The sequence below is a fragment of the Haematobia irritans genome, chromosome 2, assembly GCF_050003625.1.
Source record: "Haematobia irritans isolate KBUSLIRL chromosome 2, ASM5000362v1, whole genome shotgun sequence".
NCBI lineage: Eukaryota > Metazoa > Arthropoda > Insecta > Diptera > Muscidae > Haematobia > Haematobia irritans.
Genome location: NC_134398.1, coordinates 150,793,400 through 150,813,940, shown reverse-complemented (window position 1 = coordinate 150,813,940; position 20,541 = coordinate 150,793,400). Strand labels below are relative to the sequence as shown.

Genomic DNA, 20,541 nt, shown 5'->3' with positions numbered 1-20,541 from the left:
TGTTAATTAGTTTTGTCATCATTGTCAATATTTAAACAATGATAAACAAAGTGTGAAAATACTAGTGAAATTGAACAAAAAAGTTTCTTACCATTCCAAATAATTGGAAAATTCATTCAATTGGATAATGTGAAATTAATTGGGGAATACACAGAGAATCATATTTTAAATAATAAAAAAATAATAACTCTCTTCCAACGAAATCGGAGATACATTCTCATAAACAGGGCAACCAAATAAAATTCTTTATGATTCTATACCCATGCTAACATGGCTTCTGCAATAATGCCATCTTACAAGCCTTCACAATAGACCAGCCGAAACTTATGTTCATGGATTACATACAAAATTCTACCAGAGACTGTCATCAGTGGAAATATCTGTGTGGGGGTGGCAACATTCCTTTTAACATTGTCTTCTACATTGACCATATGGAGTCTATAATAGATAAAAAATGCATATTAAATACACAATTCACTACATTTCTTGGTCTTTTTATATGATGGATATATACGATTAGAATTATAATATATTTTTTAAATGTTAATATTTTTTAAATGCTAACCATTGCACCACGGAGCCACCGTGGTGCAATGGTTAGCATGCCCGCCTTGCATACACAAGGTCGTGGGTTCGATTCCTGCTACGACCGAACACGGTGGATTATCCCACCTCAGTAATGCTGGTGACATTTCTGAGGGTTTCAAAGCTTTTCTAAGTGGTTTCACTGGAATGTGGAACGCCGTTCGGACTCGGCTATAAAAAGGAGGTCCCTTGTCATTGAGCTTAACATGGAATCGGGCAGCACTCAGCGATAAGAGAGAAGTTCACCACTGTGGTATCACAATGGGCTGAATAGTCTAAGTGAGCTTGATACATCGGGCTGCCACATAACCTAACCTAACCTAACCTAATGTAGGGCACGGGGACACGGTTTCAACAGATGGTAGAATTCTACCAAAAATCATAGATTACTTACTTGTCAGGTAGATTTGTAAAATTCTTGATGTTTTGGTAGATTTTTGCAAACTACTCAAAAATTTTGGTATAGAAAAGGAATTTAGAAAAAATGTTAAACAGAAATAAAAATTTGACAAAACTTTCTATAGGAATAAAATTTTGACAAAATTTTCTATAGAAATAAGATTTTGACAACATTTTCTATAGAAATAAAATTTTGACAAAATTTTTTATGGAAATAAAATTTTCACAAAATTTTCTATAGAAATAAAATTTTGACAAAATCTCCTAATAAAAAAGTTTCCATAGAAATACAAATTTGCCAAAACTTTCTATAGAAATATCAGTTTTCGATAGAAATAAGAAATAAATTTTTCACAAAATTTGTTGAGAAATAAAATTTTGACAACATTTTCTATAGAAATAAAATTTTGACAAAGTTTTCCATAAAACCAAATTTTGATAAAATTTTCTGTAGAAATAAAATATTGACAAAATTTTCACAAAAAAAAAAAATTGACAAAACTTTCTGTGCAAGTAAAATTTTGAAAAAAATTTTTAATTTTTTAAATTTTAACAAAAATTTCCTTCGAAATAAGATCTTGACAAAATTTTCTATAGAAATAAAATTTTGACAGAACTTTCTATAGAAATAAAATTTGGACAACATTTTCTATAAATATAAAGTTTTGACAAAGTTTTTTATAGAAATACAATTTTGACAAAATTTTCTATGAAATAAAATTTTCCATAGAAACAAAAATTTGACAAAATATCCCCTATTTGATTTCAAAATCAGTTCTTCTTTAAACAACCAACTATAAACTTCTATCAATTTATTATATTTTCTTTTCGAAATAAAAATGGCCAACATTTTCGTAAAATTTTTAATAGAAATAAGATTTTGATAAAATTTTCCATAGAAATAAAAATTTGACAAAACATTCTATAGAAATAAAATTTTGACAAAATTTTCTATAGAAATACAATTTTAACAAAATTTTCTGTAGAAAAAAAATTTGGTAAATTTTTTTTATAAAAATAAAATTTTGACAAAATCTTCTATAGAAATAAAATGTTGACAAAATTTTCTAAAGAAATATATGTTTTGCCAAAATTTTCTATGGAAATAAGATTTTGACAAAATTGTCTACAGAAATAAAATTTTGACGAAATTTTTTTAAAAACAAAATTTTTGACAATATTTTCAATAGAAATAAAATTTTGACAAAATTTTCTAACTAATTTTTTAAAAATAAGATTTTTTTTGTTTGATAAATTTTTGGTAAAATGTTATCCAAATTTTGAAAGATTAATTTTGTCGATAGTGGAAAAAAATGTGAAATTTTCTCTTTAAATAACATTTTAGACAAAATTTTCTATTGAAATACTTTTTTTTACAAAATTTTCTATAGAAATAAAATTTTCACAAAATTTTGTTGCGAAATAAATTTTTGACAAAATTTTCTATAGAAATAAAATTTTGGCAAAGTTTTCAATAGAAATAAAATATTAACAAAATTTTCAAATAAAAATGACAAAACTTTCTAAGCAATTAAAATTTTGAAAAAAAATTTCTATAGAAATAAAATTTTAACAAAATTTTCTATAAACATAAAGTTTTGACAAAGTTTTGTATAGAAATAAAATTTTGACAAAATTGTCTATGAAATAAAATTTTCCATAGAAACAAAAATTTGACAAAACATTCCCCTATTTGATTTCAAAATCAGTTCATTATTAAACAACCAACTATAAAATTCTAACAATTTATTACATTTTCTTTTCGAAATAAAAATAGCCAAATTTTTCGTAAAATTTTCTATAGAAATAAGATTTTGATAAAATTTTCCAATGAAATAAAAATTTGACAAAACATTCTATAGAAATAAAATTTTGACAAAATTTTCTATAGAAACACAATTTTGACAAAATCTTCTATAGAAATAAAATTTTGACAAAATTTTCTAAAGAAATATAAGTTTTGCCAAAATTTTCTATGGAAATAAGATTTTGACAAAATTTTCTACAGAAATAAAATTTTGACAAAATTTTTTAAAAACAAAATGTTTGACAATATTTTCAGTAGAAATACAATTTTGACAAAATTTTCTAACTAATTTTTTAAAAATACGATTTTATTTGTTTGATAAATTTTTGGTAAAATTTTCTCCAAATTTTGAAAGATTAGTTTTGTCGATAGTGGCAAAAAAATGTGAAATTTTCTCTTTAAATAACATTTTGACAAAATTTCTATTGAAATATTTTTTTTTACAAAATTTTCTATAGAAATAAAATTTTCACAAAATTTGTTGCGAAATAAAATTTTAACAAAATTTTCTATAGGTATAAAATTTTGACAAAGTTTTCTATAGAAATAAAATATTGACAAAATTTTCAAATAAAAATGACAAACTTTCTAAGCAAGTAAAATTTTGAAGAAAACAATTTCTATAGAAATAAAATTTTAACAAAATTTTCTATAGAAATAAAATTTTAACAAAATTTTCTTTAAACATAAAGTTTTGACAAAGTTTTGTATAGAAATAAAATTTTGAGAAAATTGTCTATGAAATAAAATTTTCCATAGAAACAAAAATTTGACAAAACATTCCCCTATTTGATTTCAAAATCAGGCCATCTTTAAACAACCAACTATAAAATTCTAACAATTTATTACATTTTCTTTTCGAAATAAAAATAGCCAAATTTTTCGTAAAATTTTCTATAGAAATAAGATTTTGATAAAATTTTCCAATGAAATAAAAATTTGACAAAACATTCTATAGAAATAAAATTTTGACAAAATTTTCTATAGAAACACAATTTTGACAAAATCTTCTATAGAAATAAAATTTTGACAAAATTTTCTAAAGAAATATAAGTTTTGCCAAAATTTTCTATGGAAATAAGATTTTGACAAAATTTTCTACAGAAATAAAATTTTGACAAAATTTTTTAAAAACAAAATGTTTTTTAAAAATACGATTTTATTTGTTTGATAAATTTTTGGTAAAATTTTCTCCAAATTTTGAAAGATTAGTTTTGTCGATAGTGGCAAAAAAATGTGAAATTTTCTCTTTAAATAACATTTTGACAAAATTTCTATTGAAATATTTTTTTTTACAAAATTTTCTATAGAAATAAAATTTTCACAAAATTTGTTGCGAAATAAAATTTTAACAAAATTTTCTATAGGTATAAAATTTTGACAAAGTTTTCTATAGAAATAAAATATTGACAAAATTTTCAAATAAAAATGACAAACTTTCTGAGCAAGTAAAATTTTGAAGAAAACAATTTCTATAGAAATAAAATTTTAACAAAATTTTCTATAGAAATAAAATTTTAACAAAATTTTCTATAAACATAAAGTTTTGACAAAGTTTTGTATAGAAATAAAATTTTGAGAAAATTGTCTATGAAATAAAATTTTCCATAGAAACAAAAATTTGACAAAACATTCCCCTATTTGATTTCAAAATCAGGCCATCTTTAAACAACCAACTATAAAATTCTAACAATTTATTACATTTTTTTTTTTCGAAATAAAAATGACCAAATTTTTCGTAAGTTGTATATCTTATATGGGGAAATTTTTCTATAGAAATAAAATATTGACAACATTTTCAAAAAAAAAAAAAAATGACAAAACTTTCTGTGCAAGTAAAATTTTGTCAAAATTTTCTATGGAAATAAAATTGTAACAACATTTTCTATAGAAATAAGATTTTGAAAAAAATTTCTATAGAAATAAAATTTTGAAAACATTTTCTATAAACATAAAGTTTTGACAAAGTTTTTTATAGAAATAAAATTTTGAAAAAATTTTTTATGAAATAAAATTTTTCATAGAAATAAAAATTTGACAAAACATTCTAAGAAATAAAATTTTCGTTTTGTTTGTTATTGTTGGCTTCTCTTCAATCGTTATTGTTGTTTTTGATCTCAGCTTAAAACCATGCATTGACTAAACTACAAGTGTAGCTTAACCAACAGAGGAAAAGTATGCTTGTCAAATTTATTTGGGCAAAGCCCTATAGACTGCAAGATGGTTGGATGTACAGCTGTTTCGGAATTACCACATTCCTCATCAACATCCTCTACTTGCAGCAAAACTATCAACCAATTATCAGAATAAATTCGGGTAATTCACTCAACCCAAAGTGAATTACACTTGAACCTTCCGAAGAAGGGTTTGATAGTCGGCTACTACCTAAACAAATTTTGCAAGCATATCTCTTTTCCTTTGTCAAACTCAAATCATCGATTGAATATAGCTACACTTGTAGTTTAGTCAATGCATGGCTTTAAGCTGTGATCAAAAACAACAATAACCATTGAAGAAAAGCCAACAATAACAAACAAAACGAATGAAGATAGAGGAAGCACGCTCAAAAACAAACCCAGTCAACTACATATATTCAAATCGATGATTTGAGTTGGTTAAGCTACACTTGTAGTTTAGTCAATGTATGGTTTTAAGCTGCAATAAAAAACAACAACAATGCTTAAAGAACAAAACCAACAATAACAAAACAAAACGAATGGAAAATTTTTTAACTATTTTTTTTTAAATAAGATTTTTTGTTTGATAAGTTTTTGGTAAAGTTTTCTCCAAATTTTGGAAGATTAATTTTGTCGCGAGTGACAAAAAAAAACTTGTGAAATTTTCTCTTTAAATAAGATTTTGACAAAATTTTCTATTGAAATACTTTTTTACAAAATTTTGGTATAGAAATATAATTTTGACAAAATTTTCTATAAAAATAAAATTTTGACAACATTTTCTATAGAAAAATATTGACAGAATTTTCTATAGGAAAATATTCACAAAATTTTCAAAAGAAAAAAAACTGACGAAACTTTCTATACAAGTAAAATTTTGACAAAATTTACTAGAGAAATAAAATTTTGACAAAAATTTGTATAGAAATAAATTTTTAACAAAATTTTCTACAGAAACAAAATTTTGACAAAATTTTCTATAGATATAAAATTTTGACAAAATTTTCTATAGAAATAAAATTTTGACAAAATCTTCTATAGAAATAACGTTTTGACTAATTTTTTTATAGAAATAAAATGTTTACAAAATTTTCTGTAGAAATAAAATATAGACAACATGTTCAAAAGAAAAAAAATGGACAAAATTTTCTATACAAGTACAATTTTGACAAAATTTTCTATAAAGAAAATTTTTGAGAAAATTTTCTATAGAAATAAAATATAGACAAAATTTTCAGAAGAAAAAAAATGGACAAAACTTTCTATACAAGTAAAATTTTGACAAAATTTTCTATAAAAATAATATTTTGAGAAAATTGTCTATAGAAATAAAATTTTGACAAAATTTTCTATAAAACTAAAATGTTGGCAATTTTCTATCGAAAAACAAGTAAATAAGGAAAGTCTAAAGTCGGGCTCGGCCGAATATATTATACCCTGCACTTTGTAGATCTAAATTTTCGATACCATATCACAGCCGTCAAATGTGTTGGGTTCTATATATAAAGGTTTGTCCCAAATGCATACATTTAAATATCACTCGATCTGGACAGTATTTGATAGACTTCCACAAAATCTATAGACTCAAAATTTATGTCGGCTAATGCACTAGTGTGGAACACAATGTAAGTAAAAACAAGTATATACAGCAGTAAGTTCGGCCGGGCCGAATCTTAAATACCCACCACCATGAACCAAATATTAGGGTTTCCTTTGAAATTTCAGGAGGGCTTGAGGACTTGAGGACACAACCCGAAGATAAATTTAAAGATTTCACCTATGAGGACTATATCAGATTCTGGATTTATAAGAACCATTTTTGTTTGAGGTTTAGAGGAATCATTAACATCTCTTGTAAGTGTGCAAGAAAATTATAAAATAACGTCTTGATTTGAAATCTTAAATCTGTAGAAGTAAAATCTGGAAATTTTACACTGAGTTTCAAGCAATTTTCATGATCAGTGCGCCTTCTACACCCTCAAGAAGTGAAGTTGGTCTATATGGAGGCATTACCAAATGGACCGATAAAAACTTAATCCGATACACGTTTTTGTGAGCCTAAAATACCAGAATATTTACAATTTCAGGCATATCAGATAAAAACTACGGTTTCTAGAAACCCAAGGAGTTAAATCGGGAGATCGTTCTTATGGGGGCTATACTAAAATATGGACCGATACTCACCATTTTCGGCACACCTCTTTGTGACCCGAAAATACCACTAGATTTCCAATTTCATGCAAATAGGATAAAAACTTCGGATTCTAGAAGCCCAAGAAGTAAAATTGGGGAATCGGTCTATATGGGGGCTATACCATAATATGGACCGATACTCACAATTTTTTGGCACACGTATTTTGGTCCTACAATACCTCTAGATTTCCAATTTCAGGTAAATTGAATAAAAACTGCGGTTTCTATAAGCCCAAGAAGTAAAATCGGGAGATCGGTCTATATGGGGGCTATACCAAAATATGGACCGATACTCACAATTTTTGGCACACATATTTGTGGTCCTACAATACCTCTAGATTTCCAATTTCAGATAAATTGAATAAAAACTGCGGTTTCTATAAGCCCAAGAAGTAAAATCGGGAGATAGGTCTATATGGGGGCTATACCAAAATATGGACCGATACTCACAATTTTTGGCACACGTATTTGTGGTCCTACAATACCTCTAGATTTCCAATTTCAGGTAAATTAAATAAAAACTGCGTTTTCTATAAGCCCAAGAAGTAAAATCGGGAGAGCGGTCTATATGGGGGTTATACCAAAATATGGACCGATAATCACAATTTTTGGCACACGTATTTGTGGTCCTACAATACCTCTAGATTTCAAATTTCAGGTAAATTGAATAAAAACTGCGGTTTCTATAAGCCCAAGAAGTAAAATCGGGAGATCGGTCTATATGGGGGCTATACCAAAACGTGGACCGATACTCACCATTTTTGGCACATCTCTTTATGGTCATAAAATACCTCCAGATTTCAAATTTCAGGCAAATTGGATAAAAACTACGATTTCTATAAGCCCAAGACCCCAAATCGGGAGGTCGGTTTATATGGGGACTATATCAAAACCTGGACCGATATAGCCCATCTTCGAACTTGACCTGCCTGCAGACAAAAGACGAGCTTGTGCAAAATTTCAGCACGATTGCTTCATTATTGAAGTCTGTAGCGTGATTACAACAGACAGACAGACAGACGGACAGACGGACATCGTTATATCGTCTTAGAATTTCTCCCTGATCAAGAATATATATACTTTATATAGTCGGAAATCGATATTTCGATGCGTTACAAACGGAATGACAAACTTATTATACCCCCGTCACCATTCTATGGTGGTGGGTATAAAAATATGGGAAACATTTAAATCTGAAGCAATTTTACGGAAACTTCGCAAAAGTTTATTTATGATTTATCGTTCAATATATATGTATTAGAAGTTTAGGAAAATTAGAGTCACTTTTACAACTTTTCGACTAAGCAGTGGCGATTTTACAAGGAAAATGTTGGTATTTTCACCATTTTTGTCGAAATCGGAAAAACATATATATGGGAGCTATATCTAAATCTGAACCGATTTCGTCCAAAATCAATAGGGTTCTATTCTGAGCCAAAACACATACGTGTGATAAATTTGAAGTCGATTGGACTAAAACTGCGACCTAGACTTTGATCACAAAAATGTGTTCACAGACAGACGACTCTGGAGCCCACCCTGAGCATTTTTGCCAAATACACCATGTGTCTATCTCGTCTCCTTCTGGGTGTTGCAAACATATACAAATTTTGACAAAATTTTCTACAGAAATATAATTTTTGCCAAAATTTTCTATAGAAATAAAACTTTGTCAAAATTAAAAATTTTTACAAATTTTCTATATAATTTTTTTTTATATAAATTTTTTTGATTTGTTAGTTTTATGGTAAAATTTTCTCCAAATTTTGGTAGATTATTTTTGTCTCAAGTGGCAACCGCGTTCAGAATACATGGCTTGAAGATAAGAAAGAAAAAATTACTCGGACAATTGATTCAAATACATGCAAAAGTGTATATGGCTTAGTGGGGAATATTTTGAAAACAATAAAGCGATTTTCGATAATTGATATTTATTTTTGTTGTGAAAACCCGAAATATAAAAGACATCCCTTGTATCTCTGATACGATCAACTGCTTTTATTCTGTGTATAAAAATGTAAATACCCTAACTATGTGACGTCATCAATTAATTTATAATTTATTATACGTTATTACGTATAATTTAAACTATCTCAATGCTTTTATTTTCCGAGGCTAATACAAATTTCATTACTAAGGTCATCTACACATATGCAGAATGTCGACACAAAATAGTTTATGCTCATATTCAATGACAAAAACAAACAACTGGAATAAATTTAAGAAAAATATAAAGCACAAATAAGCAATTCATTCGAAATATAATCCATGCCACCTTATCAGTTATTTTGGAAATATATTTTGAATAATCCTCAGGGTTTGAGGTTAGTGTTGAAGTGATAAGGTCACAATAGCTAAGCTAGTTAGAACAGAAAAAAAAAATAAATATGTACCAACAAAATTTCAAGATTGTGGTTTAGTTGAGGACATAAAAAAATAGAAAAAAATATACAAATCGATTTCTTAAGAATTGTGGGAAAAAACCCAAAATTATGTATATAAGCATCCCCTATTGGATTTCAAAATCAGTTCATCTTTAAACAACCAACTATAAACTTCTATCAATTTATTACATTTTCTTTTCGAAATAAAAATGGCCAAATTTTTCGTAAGTTGTATATATGAAGGAAAGGATTTGAAAGTGATTTTTATATATAAAACAAATATTTTATAGTTTGTTGTTCTCTTCGCTTTGTTCGCCATGGCTATGGCCCGTGGTGGATATGGTAATGAACGTGGACATGGTGGCAACCAAGGTGCCGGTTTCGGACAACAAGGTGGTCATGGTGGTTTCGGTGGCAGCCAAGGCGGTTATGGAGGTCAACAAGCAGGTGGTTTCGGAGGTCATGGTCAACATGGTGCCGGTGCTGGTTTCGGTGGCCAACAAGGTGGTCATGGAGCTGGTGCTGGTTATGGTGGCAACCAAGGCGGTTATGGTGGCAACCAAGGCGGTTATGGTGGCAACCAAGGTGGACGTGGTCAACAAGGTGGTCATGGCAAACACTATTAGATTGTGATATAGACGAGAGAAAATAAAATTCCTTAACCAAAAAATTTTTCAATTGATTTAAATGCTTATAACAAACGACTTTCCTATATGAGGTAAAAAGGATTTGAATACCGTGGAGAATATTTTAATTGGCGAATATTTTTATACCATCCACCATAGGATGGGGGGGTATATTAACTTTGTCATTCCGTTTGTAGCACATCGAAATATTGATCTAAGACCCCATACAGTATATATATTCTGGGTCGTGGTGAAATTCTGAGTCGATCTGAGCATGTCCGTCCGTCTGTTGAAATCACGCTAATTTCCGAACGATACAAGCTATCGACTTGAAACTTGGCACAAGGTCGGATGGTATTGCAAATGGGCCATATCGGTCCATTTTTATGTATAGCCCTCATATAAACGGACCCCCAAATTTGGCTTGCGAGGCCTCTAAGAGAAGCAAATTTCATCCGATCTGGCTGAAATTTGGTACATGGTGTTAGTATATGGTCTCTAACAACCGTGCAAAAATTGGTCCACATCGGTCCATAATTATATATAGCCCCCAAATAAACCGATCCCCCGATTTGGCTTGCGGAGCCTCTAAGAGAAGCAAATTTCATCCGATCCGGCTGAAATTTGGTACATGGTGTTAGTATATGGTCTCTAACAACCGTGCAAAAATTGGTCCACATCGGTCCATAATTATATATAGCCCCCAAATAAACCGATCCCCCGATTTGGCTTGCAGAGCCACTAAGAGAAACAAATTTCATCCGATCCGGCTGAAATGTGGTACATAATGTTAGTATATGGTCTCTAATGACCATGCAAAAATTGGTCCATATCGATCAATAATTATATATAGCCCCCATATAAACCCATCACCAGATTTGACCTCTGGAGCCTCTTGGAAGACCAAAATTCATCTGATTCGGTTGAAATTTGGTACGTGATGTTAATATATGGCCTAAAACACCCATGCAAAGATTGGTCGATATCGGTCCATAATTATATATAGGCCCCATATAAACTGATCCCCAGATTTGACTCCGGAGCACCTTGGAAGAGCAAAATTTTTCCCATTCGGTTGAAATTTGGTACGTGATGTTAGTATATGGCATTCAACAACCATGCAGGAATTGGTTCCTATCAGTCCATAATTATATATAGCTCCCATATAAAGCGATCGCTTTTTGGAGAAGCAAAATTCATCCGATCTGGTTGAAATTTGGTACGTGGTGGTAATATATGATATTTAACAACCATGCCAAAAGTGGTCCATATCAGTCCATAATCATTTATAGCCCCCATATAAACCGATCCCGAGATCCCGATGGTTTTGGAGCCTCTTGGAGGAGCAAATTTCATCCGAGTGAGTTGAAATTTGTGGATGACAGTCTTTTGTAGAAGTTTCTACGCAATCCATGGTGGAGGGTACATAAGATTCGGTCTGGCCGAACTTACGGCCGTATATACTTGTTTTTTATTAACTGCTCCAAAGTGAAGGCTTGAGAACATTTTTTTCATTGGAATGAATTTGATACATATTATTACTTTATTGCTGAAGTGAATTTATTGTGATGCACTGAAAACCCACGTAGCCGGATCTAAGAACAGTATTTTTTTTTAAACAATGCTAATGTATTTTCACCAAAAAAATTGCGAACCAGTTGATTTGAATAGCATTTGTGTTTCACATCTTATATACCCACCGGACCTTAAGATTTGTCCCATCTATCACCATGGAACGCATACAATAATTTTCCTTGAAACTAATTAGGTTAATATAGGATCTATAGTAAATTGTAGACTTTGTTATAGACAAATCCCAAAATACTACAAGATATGAAATTTCAAGCAAATCGGATAAAAATTGCGGCTTCCATGACCTCTAGAAGGCAAAACGAGAGATCGGGATCTATATCCAACTATGAGCCAATATACGCCAAATTTAGCATATCCCTTATCTGACATATCTCTAGATTTCAAATTTAAGCATTCGGAAGAATCTCGCGGCTTGAGTGAATTTAACAAGTCACATCGGAAGATCGATCAAAACATGGACCGATGTATATCAAATTTAGCACAGCTGTTTACTTACTTCACATAGCTCTAGATTTATAATTTCGATGCCCTCTTTAAGAAATTGGGAGTCTTGTTTATGTGGTTAGGTTAGGTTAGGTTAGGTGACAGCCCGATGTATCAGGCTCACTTAGACTATTCAGTCCATAGTGATACCACATTGGTGCACTTCTCTCTTATCACTGAGTGCCGCCCGATTCCATGTTAAGCTCAATGACGGGTGGTATTGCAAATGGGCCATATCGGGTCACTTTTACGTTTAGCCCCCATATAAACCGACCCCCAGATTTGGCTTGCGGGGCCTCTTGGAGGAGCAAAACTCATCCGATCCGGTTGAAGTTTGGTACATAGTGTTATTATATGGTCTCTAAAAATCATGCAAAAATTGGTCCACATCGGTCCATAATTATATATAGCCTCCATATAAACTGATCCCCTGATTTGACCTCCGGAGCCTCGTGGTAGAGCATAATTCATCCGATTCGGTTGAAATTTGGTACGTGGTGTTAGTATATAGCCTTTAACAACCATGCAGGAATTGGTTCATATCGGTCTATAATTATATGTAGCTCCCACATAAATCGATCCCCAGATTTGTCCTCCGGAGCCTCTTGGAAGAGCAAAATCCATCTGATTCAGTTGAAATTTGGTAGGTGGTGTCAGTATATGGTCTCTAACAACCATGCCATAATTGGTCCATATCGCTCCATAAATATATATAGCCCTTATATAAATCAATCCCCAGATTTGAACTCCGGAGCCTCTTGGAGGAGCAAAATTCATCTGATTCAGTTGAAATTTGATACGTGGTGCTAATATATGGCATCAAACATCCATGCAAAAATTGGTCGAAATCGGTCCATAATTATATATAGCCCCCATATAAAAGATCCCAAATTTGACCTCCGGAACCCGTTGGAAGAGCAAAATTCATCCGATTCGGTTGAAATTTAGTACGTGGTGTTAGTATATGGTCTCTAACAACCATGCAGCTATTGGTCCATATCAGTCCATAATTATATATAGCCCCCACTCTGAAAAAAGTAAATTGTTTTATAGGAAGAATGAACTGCCTCGCGCGAAAAATGAACTATTTTGTACTCCATGTTTTGAGATTTCCACGAAGTGTTGTTAAAACCACGAAAATTTAGCACCATGTTGTACTTTTTAACTGTTTTTCTCGAAATTACTTCCTCTCATTGAAGAAAAAATGATCTAAAAACAAGTATATACCCACCACCATGAACCAAATATTAGGGTTTCCTTTGAAATTTCAGGAGGTCTTGAGGACTTGAGGACACTTTCCGAAGACAAATTTAAAGATTTCACCTATGAGGACTATATCAGATTCTGGACTTATAGGAACCATTTTTGTTTGAGTTTTAGAGGAATCATTAACAGCTCTTGTAAGTGTGCAAGAAAATTATAAAATAACGTCTTGATTTGATATCTTAAATCTGTAGAAGTAAAATCTGGAAATTTTACATTGAGTTTCAAGCAATTTTCATGATCAGTGCGCCTTCTACACCCTCAAGAAGTGAAGTCGGTCTATATGGAGGCATTACCAAATGGACCGATAAAAACTTAATCCGATACACGTTTTTGTGAGCCTAAAATACCAGAATATTTACACTTTCAGGCAAATCAGATAAAAACTTTGGTTTCTAGAAACCCAAGGAGTTAAATCGGGAGATCGCTCTTATGGGGGCTATACTAAAATATGGACCGATACTCGCCGTTTTCGGCACACCTCTAGATTTCCAATTTCAGGCAAATAGGATAAAAACATCGGATTCTAGATGTCCAAGAAGTAAAATCGGGAAATCTGTCTATATGGGGGCTATACCAAAATATGGACCGATACTCACCATTTTCGGCACACCTCTTTATGGTCCTAAAATACCTCTAGATTTCCAATTTCAGACAAATTGGATAAAAACTACGGTTTCTATAAGCCCAAGACCCCAAATCGGGAGGTCGGTTTATATGGGGACCATACCAAAACATAGATTGATGCTCACCATTTTTGGCACAACTCTTTATAGTTCTTAAGTAGCTCTCGATTTCCAATTTCAGGCAAACTGAATAAAAACTGCGGTTTCTACAAGCCCAAGAAGTAAAATCGGGTGATCGGTCTATATGGGGGCTAAACCGAAACATGGACCGATACTCACCATTTTTGGCACACCTCTTTATGGTCATAAAATACCTCCAGATTTCAAATTTCAAGGAAATTGGATAAAAACTATGATTTCTATAAGCCCAAGGGGACTATATCAAAACCTGGACCGATATAGCCCATATTCGAACTTGACCTGCCTGCAGACAAACGACGAGTTTGTGCAAAATTTCAGCACGATTGCTTCATTATTGAAGACTGTAGCGTGATTACAACAGACAGACAGACAGACAGACGGACAGACGGACAGACGGACATCGTTATATCGTCTTAGAATTTCTCCCTGATCAAGAATATATATACTTTATATAGTCGGAAATCGATATTTCGATGTGTTACAAACGGAATGACAAACTTATTATACCCCCGTCACCATTCTATTGTGGTGGGTATTATAAAAATAAAATCATTGGCGCCATATCATAACCATTTTAACCATACAGTAGTTAATTCTTACTATTTTTAGGAATCGTACGAAAATTTTCATTTGTTTTAGTTAAAAATGAACTTATGTGTACGGTCATTGAACTTTATACTCGCGCTTTGTTCGTAAAATGTTTGAGACATACTTAAAAAAAACGAAAATTTCATTGGACTGTCGAAAATTTCTCAAAAAATAATAAAATTTAACAAACAAATATTTGTATACCCTTCACCACTACTGTGGTACAGGGTATAATAAGTTTGTGCATTTGTATGTAACGCCAAGAAGGAAAAGTCTGAGACCCATCGTTTAGTATACCGATCGTCTTAGAATTAAATTCTGAGTCGATTTAGCGATGTCCGTCTGTCTGTCTGTCTGTCTGTCTGTCTGTCCGTCTGTCTGTTGATGTATTTTTGTGTGCAAAGTACAACTCGCAGTTTTAGTCCGATTGTCCTAAAATTTGGTATAGGGTCCTGTTTCGGCTCAAAGACGATCCCTATTGATTTTGGAAAAAATCGGTCCAGATTTAGATATAGCTGCCATATATATTTTTCACCGATCTGGTCATAATTGGCGTGTATATCAACCGATCTTCCTCAAATTCCGTACATCCGAATATTTTATGAGTCTGGAAAAACTTACCAAATATCAGCCAAATCGGTTCAGATTTAGATATAGCTCCCATATATAGCTTTCGCCCGATTTACACTCATTTGCCCACAGAGGCCAATTTTTTGCTCCGATTTAGTTGAAATTTTGCACAGGGAGTAGAATTAGCATTATAGCTATGCGTGTCAAATTGGGTTGAAATCGGTTCAGATTTAGATATAGCTCTCATATATAGCTTTCGCCCGATTTACACTCAAATGACCACAGAGGCCAATTTTTTGCTCCGATTTAGTTGAAATTTTGCACAAGGAGTATAATTAGCATTGTAGCTATGCGTGCCAAATTTGGTTGAAATCGGTTCAGATTTAGATATAGGTCCCATATATAGCTTTCGCCCGATTTACACTCATATGACCACAGAGGCCAATTTTTTGCTCCGATTTAGTTGAAATTTTGCACAGGGAGTAGAATTAGCATTGTAGCTATGCGTGCCAAATTTGGTTGAAATTGGTTCAGATTTAGGTATATCTCCCATATATAGCTTTCGCCCGATTTACACTCATATGACCGTAGAGGCCAATTTTTAACTCCGATTTAGGTGAAATTTTGCACAGGGAGTAGAATTAGCATTGTAGCTATGCGTGCCAAATTTGGTTGAAATCGGTTCAGATTTAGATATATCTCCCATATATAGCTTTCGCCCTATTTACACTCATATGACCGTAGATGCCAATTTTTAACTCCGATTTAGTTGAAATTTTACACAGGGAGTAGAATTAGCATTGTAGCTATGCGTGCCAAATTTGGTTGAAATCGGTTCATATTTAGATATAGCTCCCATATATATGTTTTTCTGATTTCGACAAAAATGGTCAAAATACCAACATTTTCTTTGTAAAATCGCCACTGCTTAGTCGAAAAGTTGTAAAAATGACTCTAATTTTCCTAAACTTCTAATGCATATATATCGAGTGATAAATCATAAATAAACTTTTGCGAAGTTTTCTTAAAATTGCTTCAGATTTAAATGTTTCCCATATTTTTTTAATAACATTGTGTTCCACCCTAGTGCATTAGCCGACTTAAATTTTGAATCTATAGATTTTGTAGAAGTCTATCAAATTCTGTCCAGATCGAGTGATATTTAAATGTATGTATTTGGGACAAACCTTTATATATAGCCCCAACACATTTGACGGATGTGATATGGTATCGAAAATTTAGATCTACAAAGTGGTGCAGGGTATAATATAGTCGGCCCCGCCCGACTTTAGACTTTCCTTACTTGTTTTGCAATAAAAATGAGCGACTACCGAAATTCTTTTCTGTGCATATAAAGCGATCCCGAGATTTGGTTTTGGAGCCGCTTGGGGGAGCAAATTTCACCCGAGTCAGTTGAAATTTGGACATTGTGCTAGTATATGGCCGTTAACAACCATGCCTAACTAGGTCCATATCGGTCTATAGTTATATAGTTGCAAAGTTTCAAGTCGATAGCTTGTTTTGTTCGGAAGTTAGCGTGATTTCAACAGACGGATGGACGGACATGCTCAGATCGACTCAGAATTTCACCATGACCCAGAATATATGTATACTTTATGGGGTTTTAGAGCAATATTTCGATGTGTTACAAACGGAATGACAAAGGTCATATACCCCCATCCTATGGTGGAGGGTATAAAAAAGCTTTATATTAGAGAAATGCGTCTTCTATGCTAAGCAAAATTTGCATTCGTATTTTAAAGACATGAAATCTTTGACCTCACGACAATTACACTCGAACACGCAAATTGTCTAAAATAGAATACGATTTTTGTTTTCATATCTCATAAAAACGTAAACCTTTATCACAAAAATTTTATGCAGGTCTTCCAAATAAAATATTTTACAGCGAAAAAATACAAACGATGTTCTTTAGGCAAAAATTGAGTTTGAAATGTGAATTATTCCCACACATACATTTGAATAAAAAAAAAACGCGCAAAAATAGGTTCATTTCAATTTATAACACTCCCACCAGTTATCCTAAATTCATATGTATTGGCCAATTGTCACTAATGTAATCATATTGCCTTTCGCAAAATTTTCAACTATTTTTTTTGTAATTTCTAATAAAATACTTTCGATATTTACAAACGATTTTTATTTTTTAATTCAAATTCAAAATTTTTAACTATTTTCTTTTTTGTAATTTATAATAAAATACTTTCGATATTTACAAACGATTTTTATTTTTTAATTGTTTCAACCTCATTTCTCGCAAAATTTCCATCTCGAGTAATGTGCGCATCACAATTAATTCCATGGAAATATATGACCAAAATTTCTTGGAAATTATTTGAGGGATTTTACAAACGACAGTTGTTGACAACAATTAGAATCGAAATCAGAAGTAGTCAGACATTGAAAACAACATAAATATGTTTTAATTGATCACTGATGCTTTGATGCTTTCACGCTGATAACACATAAAAGGCGTTTTTTATTTGTATACAGCATTTGATATTTTATTTTGTTTTGAGTTTTTTTTTTATTTTTAATTGTTTTTATTCTGACTACGGCTAAGGTCAAAATTATAGCTAAGAATTTATGCTTCAATGGAAGTCTTATCGTTAAAATTTTACGTACTGTTAACCCCAGACAGAATGGCCTCCCACTGAAGGTTCACCAAATGTAGGCGATGATAAGCTAAGAAATTTGGATGTGAGTGTTTTTTTTTTAATTATAGCAAAAAAGTAAGAAGAGCACAACAAATGTCGCAGATATATTTCCACAATGAATTTAATTAATTAAAATAAATAAAAAATAAAATAAATATATCCCCACACAGAAAGTTTCATAAAAATTTTTTCCACCAGTGTATGCCCTAGGGTGAAACATAATATGTTGGAATAATACAAACAATAGTTTGTTTGGACCAATCCTGAAAATATATATGCTTGAAGCAAAATGTGTTTGGGGTATATGTAACAGAAACAAATTTTTTTGAGGGTGCAGCAACAACAGCGTAGTAATGAAAACGTGACGGCAAGGAAAATTTTATTTTTGGTTTCGGAAGTAGTGCAAAATTTTAAATTCGGACGTGGCCGATTGTATATTACACTATTCGCCAATGTGTAGACCACAACAAAATTTCTAGACTAAAAATTTAAATCGGCTAACGCCCTGGGACGAAATACACTGCTATTACAAAAATATATATGGGGCTCTATGTAAATCTGAACCGATTTGTATAAAATTTGACATATTATAAATAGAATGGTAAATATTTTATCTGTGTAAAATATCAAGTCAATTCGGGTAAATTCCCGTTCAAAATGAAATTTTGTACCACATTTTCCCAAAATAGGCGCATATATGGAACCTATATCCAAATCTTAAAAAATTTGAACTAAATTTGGCACACATGACTAAAATGTTAATTCTACTATTTGTGGAAAATTTCAAGTAGATCGGAATCGAAACGATGGTCCTATGAATCTTAAACGGGCGAAAGATATATATGCGTGCTACATCTGCATTTGAACCGATTTCAAAGAAATTTTCTCTTTGTGCAAAATTTGAAGCAAATCAAGGTGAAACTCTGGCCTCTGGGGCATATTAAAGTCATATCGGACGAACGGTATATATGGGAGTTGTATCTAAATCTTAAGTGATTCTGGCAGACATTTCTAAAATGTGAATTATACTCTCCGTGAAAATTTTTAAGTAAATCGGAATGAAACTTTGGACCTCGGTGGTCGTAAGAAATATATAGCTCTTATATTAAAATCCGAATTTGAAGCACATCAAGGACAAATTGTCAAGCATATGGTAACGGTTGCCACAGTTGGTAGAATTCTACCAAAATTGGTAGATTGGTAGAATTCTTGATGTCTTGGTAGATTTTGAATATTCCTCCCCAAGCAAATTTTTCTTTGTAAATAAAATTTTGACAAAATGTTCTATAGAAATAAAATCTTGACAAAATTGTCTAATAAAATAAAATGTTGACAAAATATTGTATAGAAACTAAATTTTGATAAAATTTTCTATATGAATAAACATTTTTTGACAAAATTTTCCACAGTAATAAAATTTTGACAAAATTTGTCCTAAAAACAAAATTATGACAATATTTTCTACAGAAATAAAATTTTTACATAATTTTCTATAGAAGTAAAATTTTGACAACATTTGCTATAGAAATAAAATTTTGGCAATATTTTCCATAGAAATAAAATTTTGACAAAATTTTCTATAGAAATAAAATTTTGACAAATTTTCTATAGAAATAAAATTTCCACAAAATTTTTTTTAGAAATAAAATTTGGCAAAATTTTTCATAGAAATAGAATTTTGACAAAACTTTTCATAGAAACAAAATTTTGACAAAATTTTCTATAGAATTAAAAGTTTGGGAATATTTTCTACAGAAATAAAATTTTAACAAAATTTTCTATTGAAATAACATTTTGACAAAATTTTGTTTGGAAATAAAATTTGGCAAAATTTTTCATAGAAATAAAATTTTGACAAAATTTTCTATAGAAATAACATTTTGACTAAATTTTTTACAGAAATAAAATTTTGACCAAATTTTCGATAGAAATAAAATTTTGACAAAATTTTCTATAGAAATAAAATTTTGACAAAATTTTCTATAGAAATAATATTTTGATAAAATTTTCTACAAAACTAAAACATTGACAAAACTTTATATAATAATAAAATTTTGACAAAATTGTCTATACAAATAAAATTATAAAAAATTTTCTATAGAAATAAAATTTTGACCAACTTTTCGATAGAAATAAAATTTTGACGAACTTTTCGATAAAAATAAAATTTTGACCAAATTTTCTATAGAAATAAAATTTTGACAACATTTTCTATAGAAATAAAATTTTGACAAAATTTTTTAAAGAAATAAAATTTTGATAAAATTTTCTACAAAAATAAAACATTGACAAAATTTTATATAGTAATAAAATTTTGACAAAATTTTCTAAACTAATAAAATTTTGAAAAAAATATCTAAAGAAATAAAATCTTTAAAAAATTTTCTATAGAAATAAAATTATAACAAAATGTTTTATAGGTATACAA

The 20,541-nt window shown here is 30.7% G+C and overlaps 2 protein-coding genes across 2 annotated transcripts in view; one reads left to right on the top strand and one right to left on the bottom strand.

The window, feature by feature from the left end:
* Nucleotides 1-20,541, bottom strand: part of LOC142225115 (uncharacterized) — a 294,761-nt gene that overhangs the window by 43,948 nt on the left and 230,272 nt on the right. The window lies entirely within an intron of this gene.
* On the top strand, nucleotides 9,582-10,273 carry LOC142226541 (uncharacterized). The gene is made up of 2 exons (XM_075296613.1): nucleotides 9,582-9,769; nucleotides 9,836-10,273. The coding sequence occupies exons 1-2, from the start codon at nucleotides 9,755-9,757 to the stop codon at nucleotides 10,169-10,171; spliced, it is 351 nt and encodes a 116-aa protein (XP_075152728.1). The 5' UTR covers nucleotides 9,582-9,754; the 3' UTR covers nucleotides 10,172-10,273.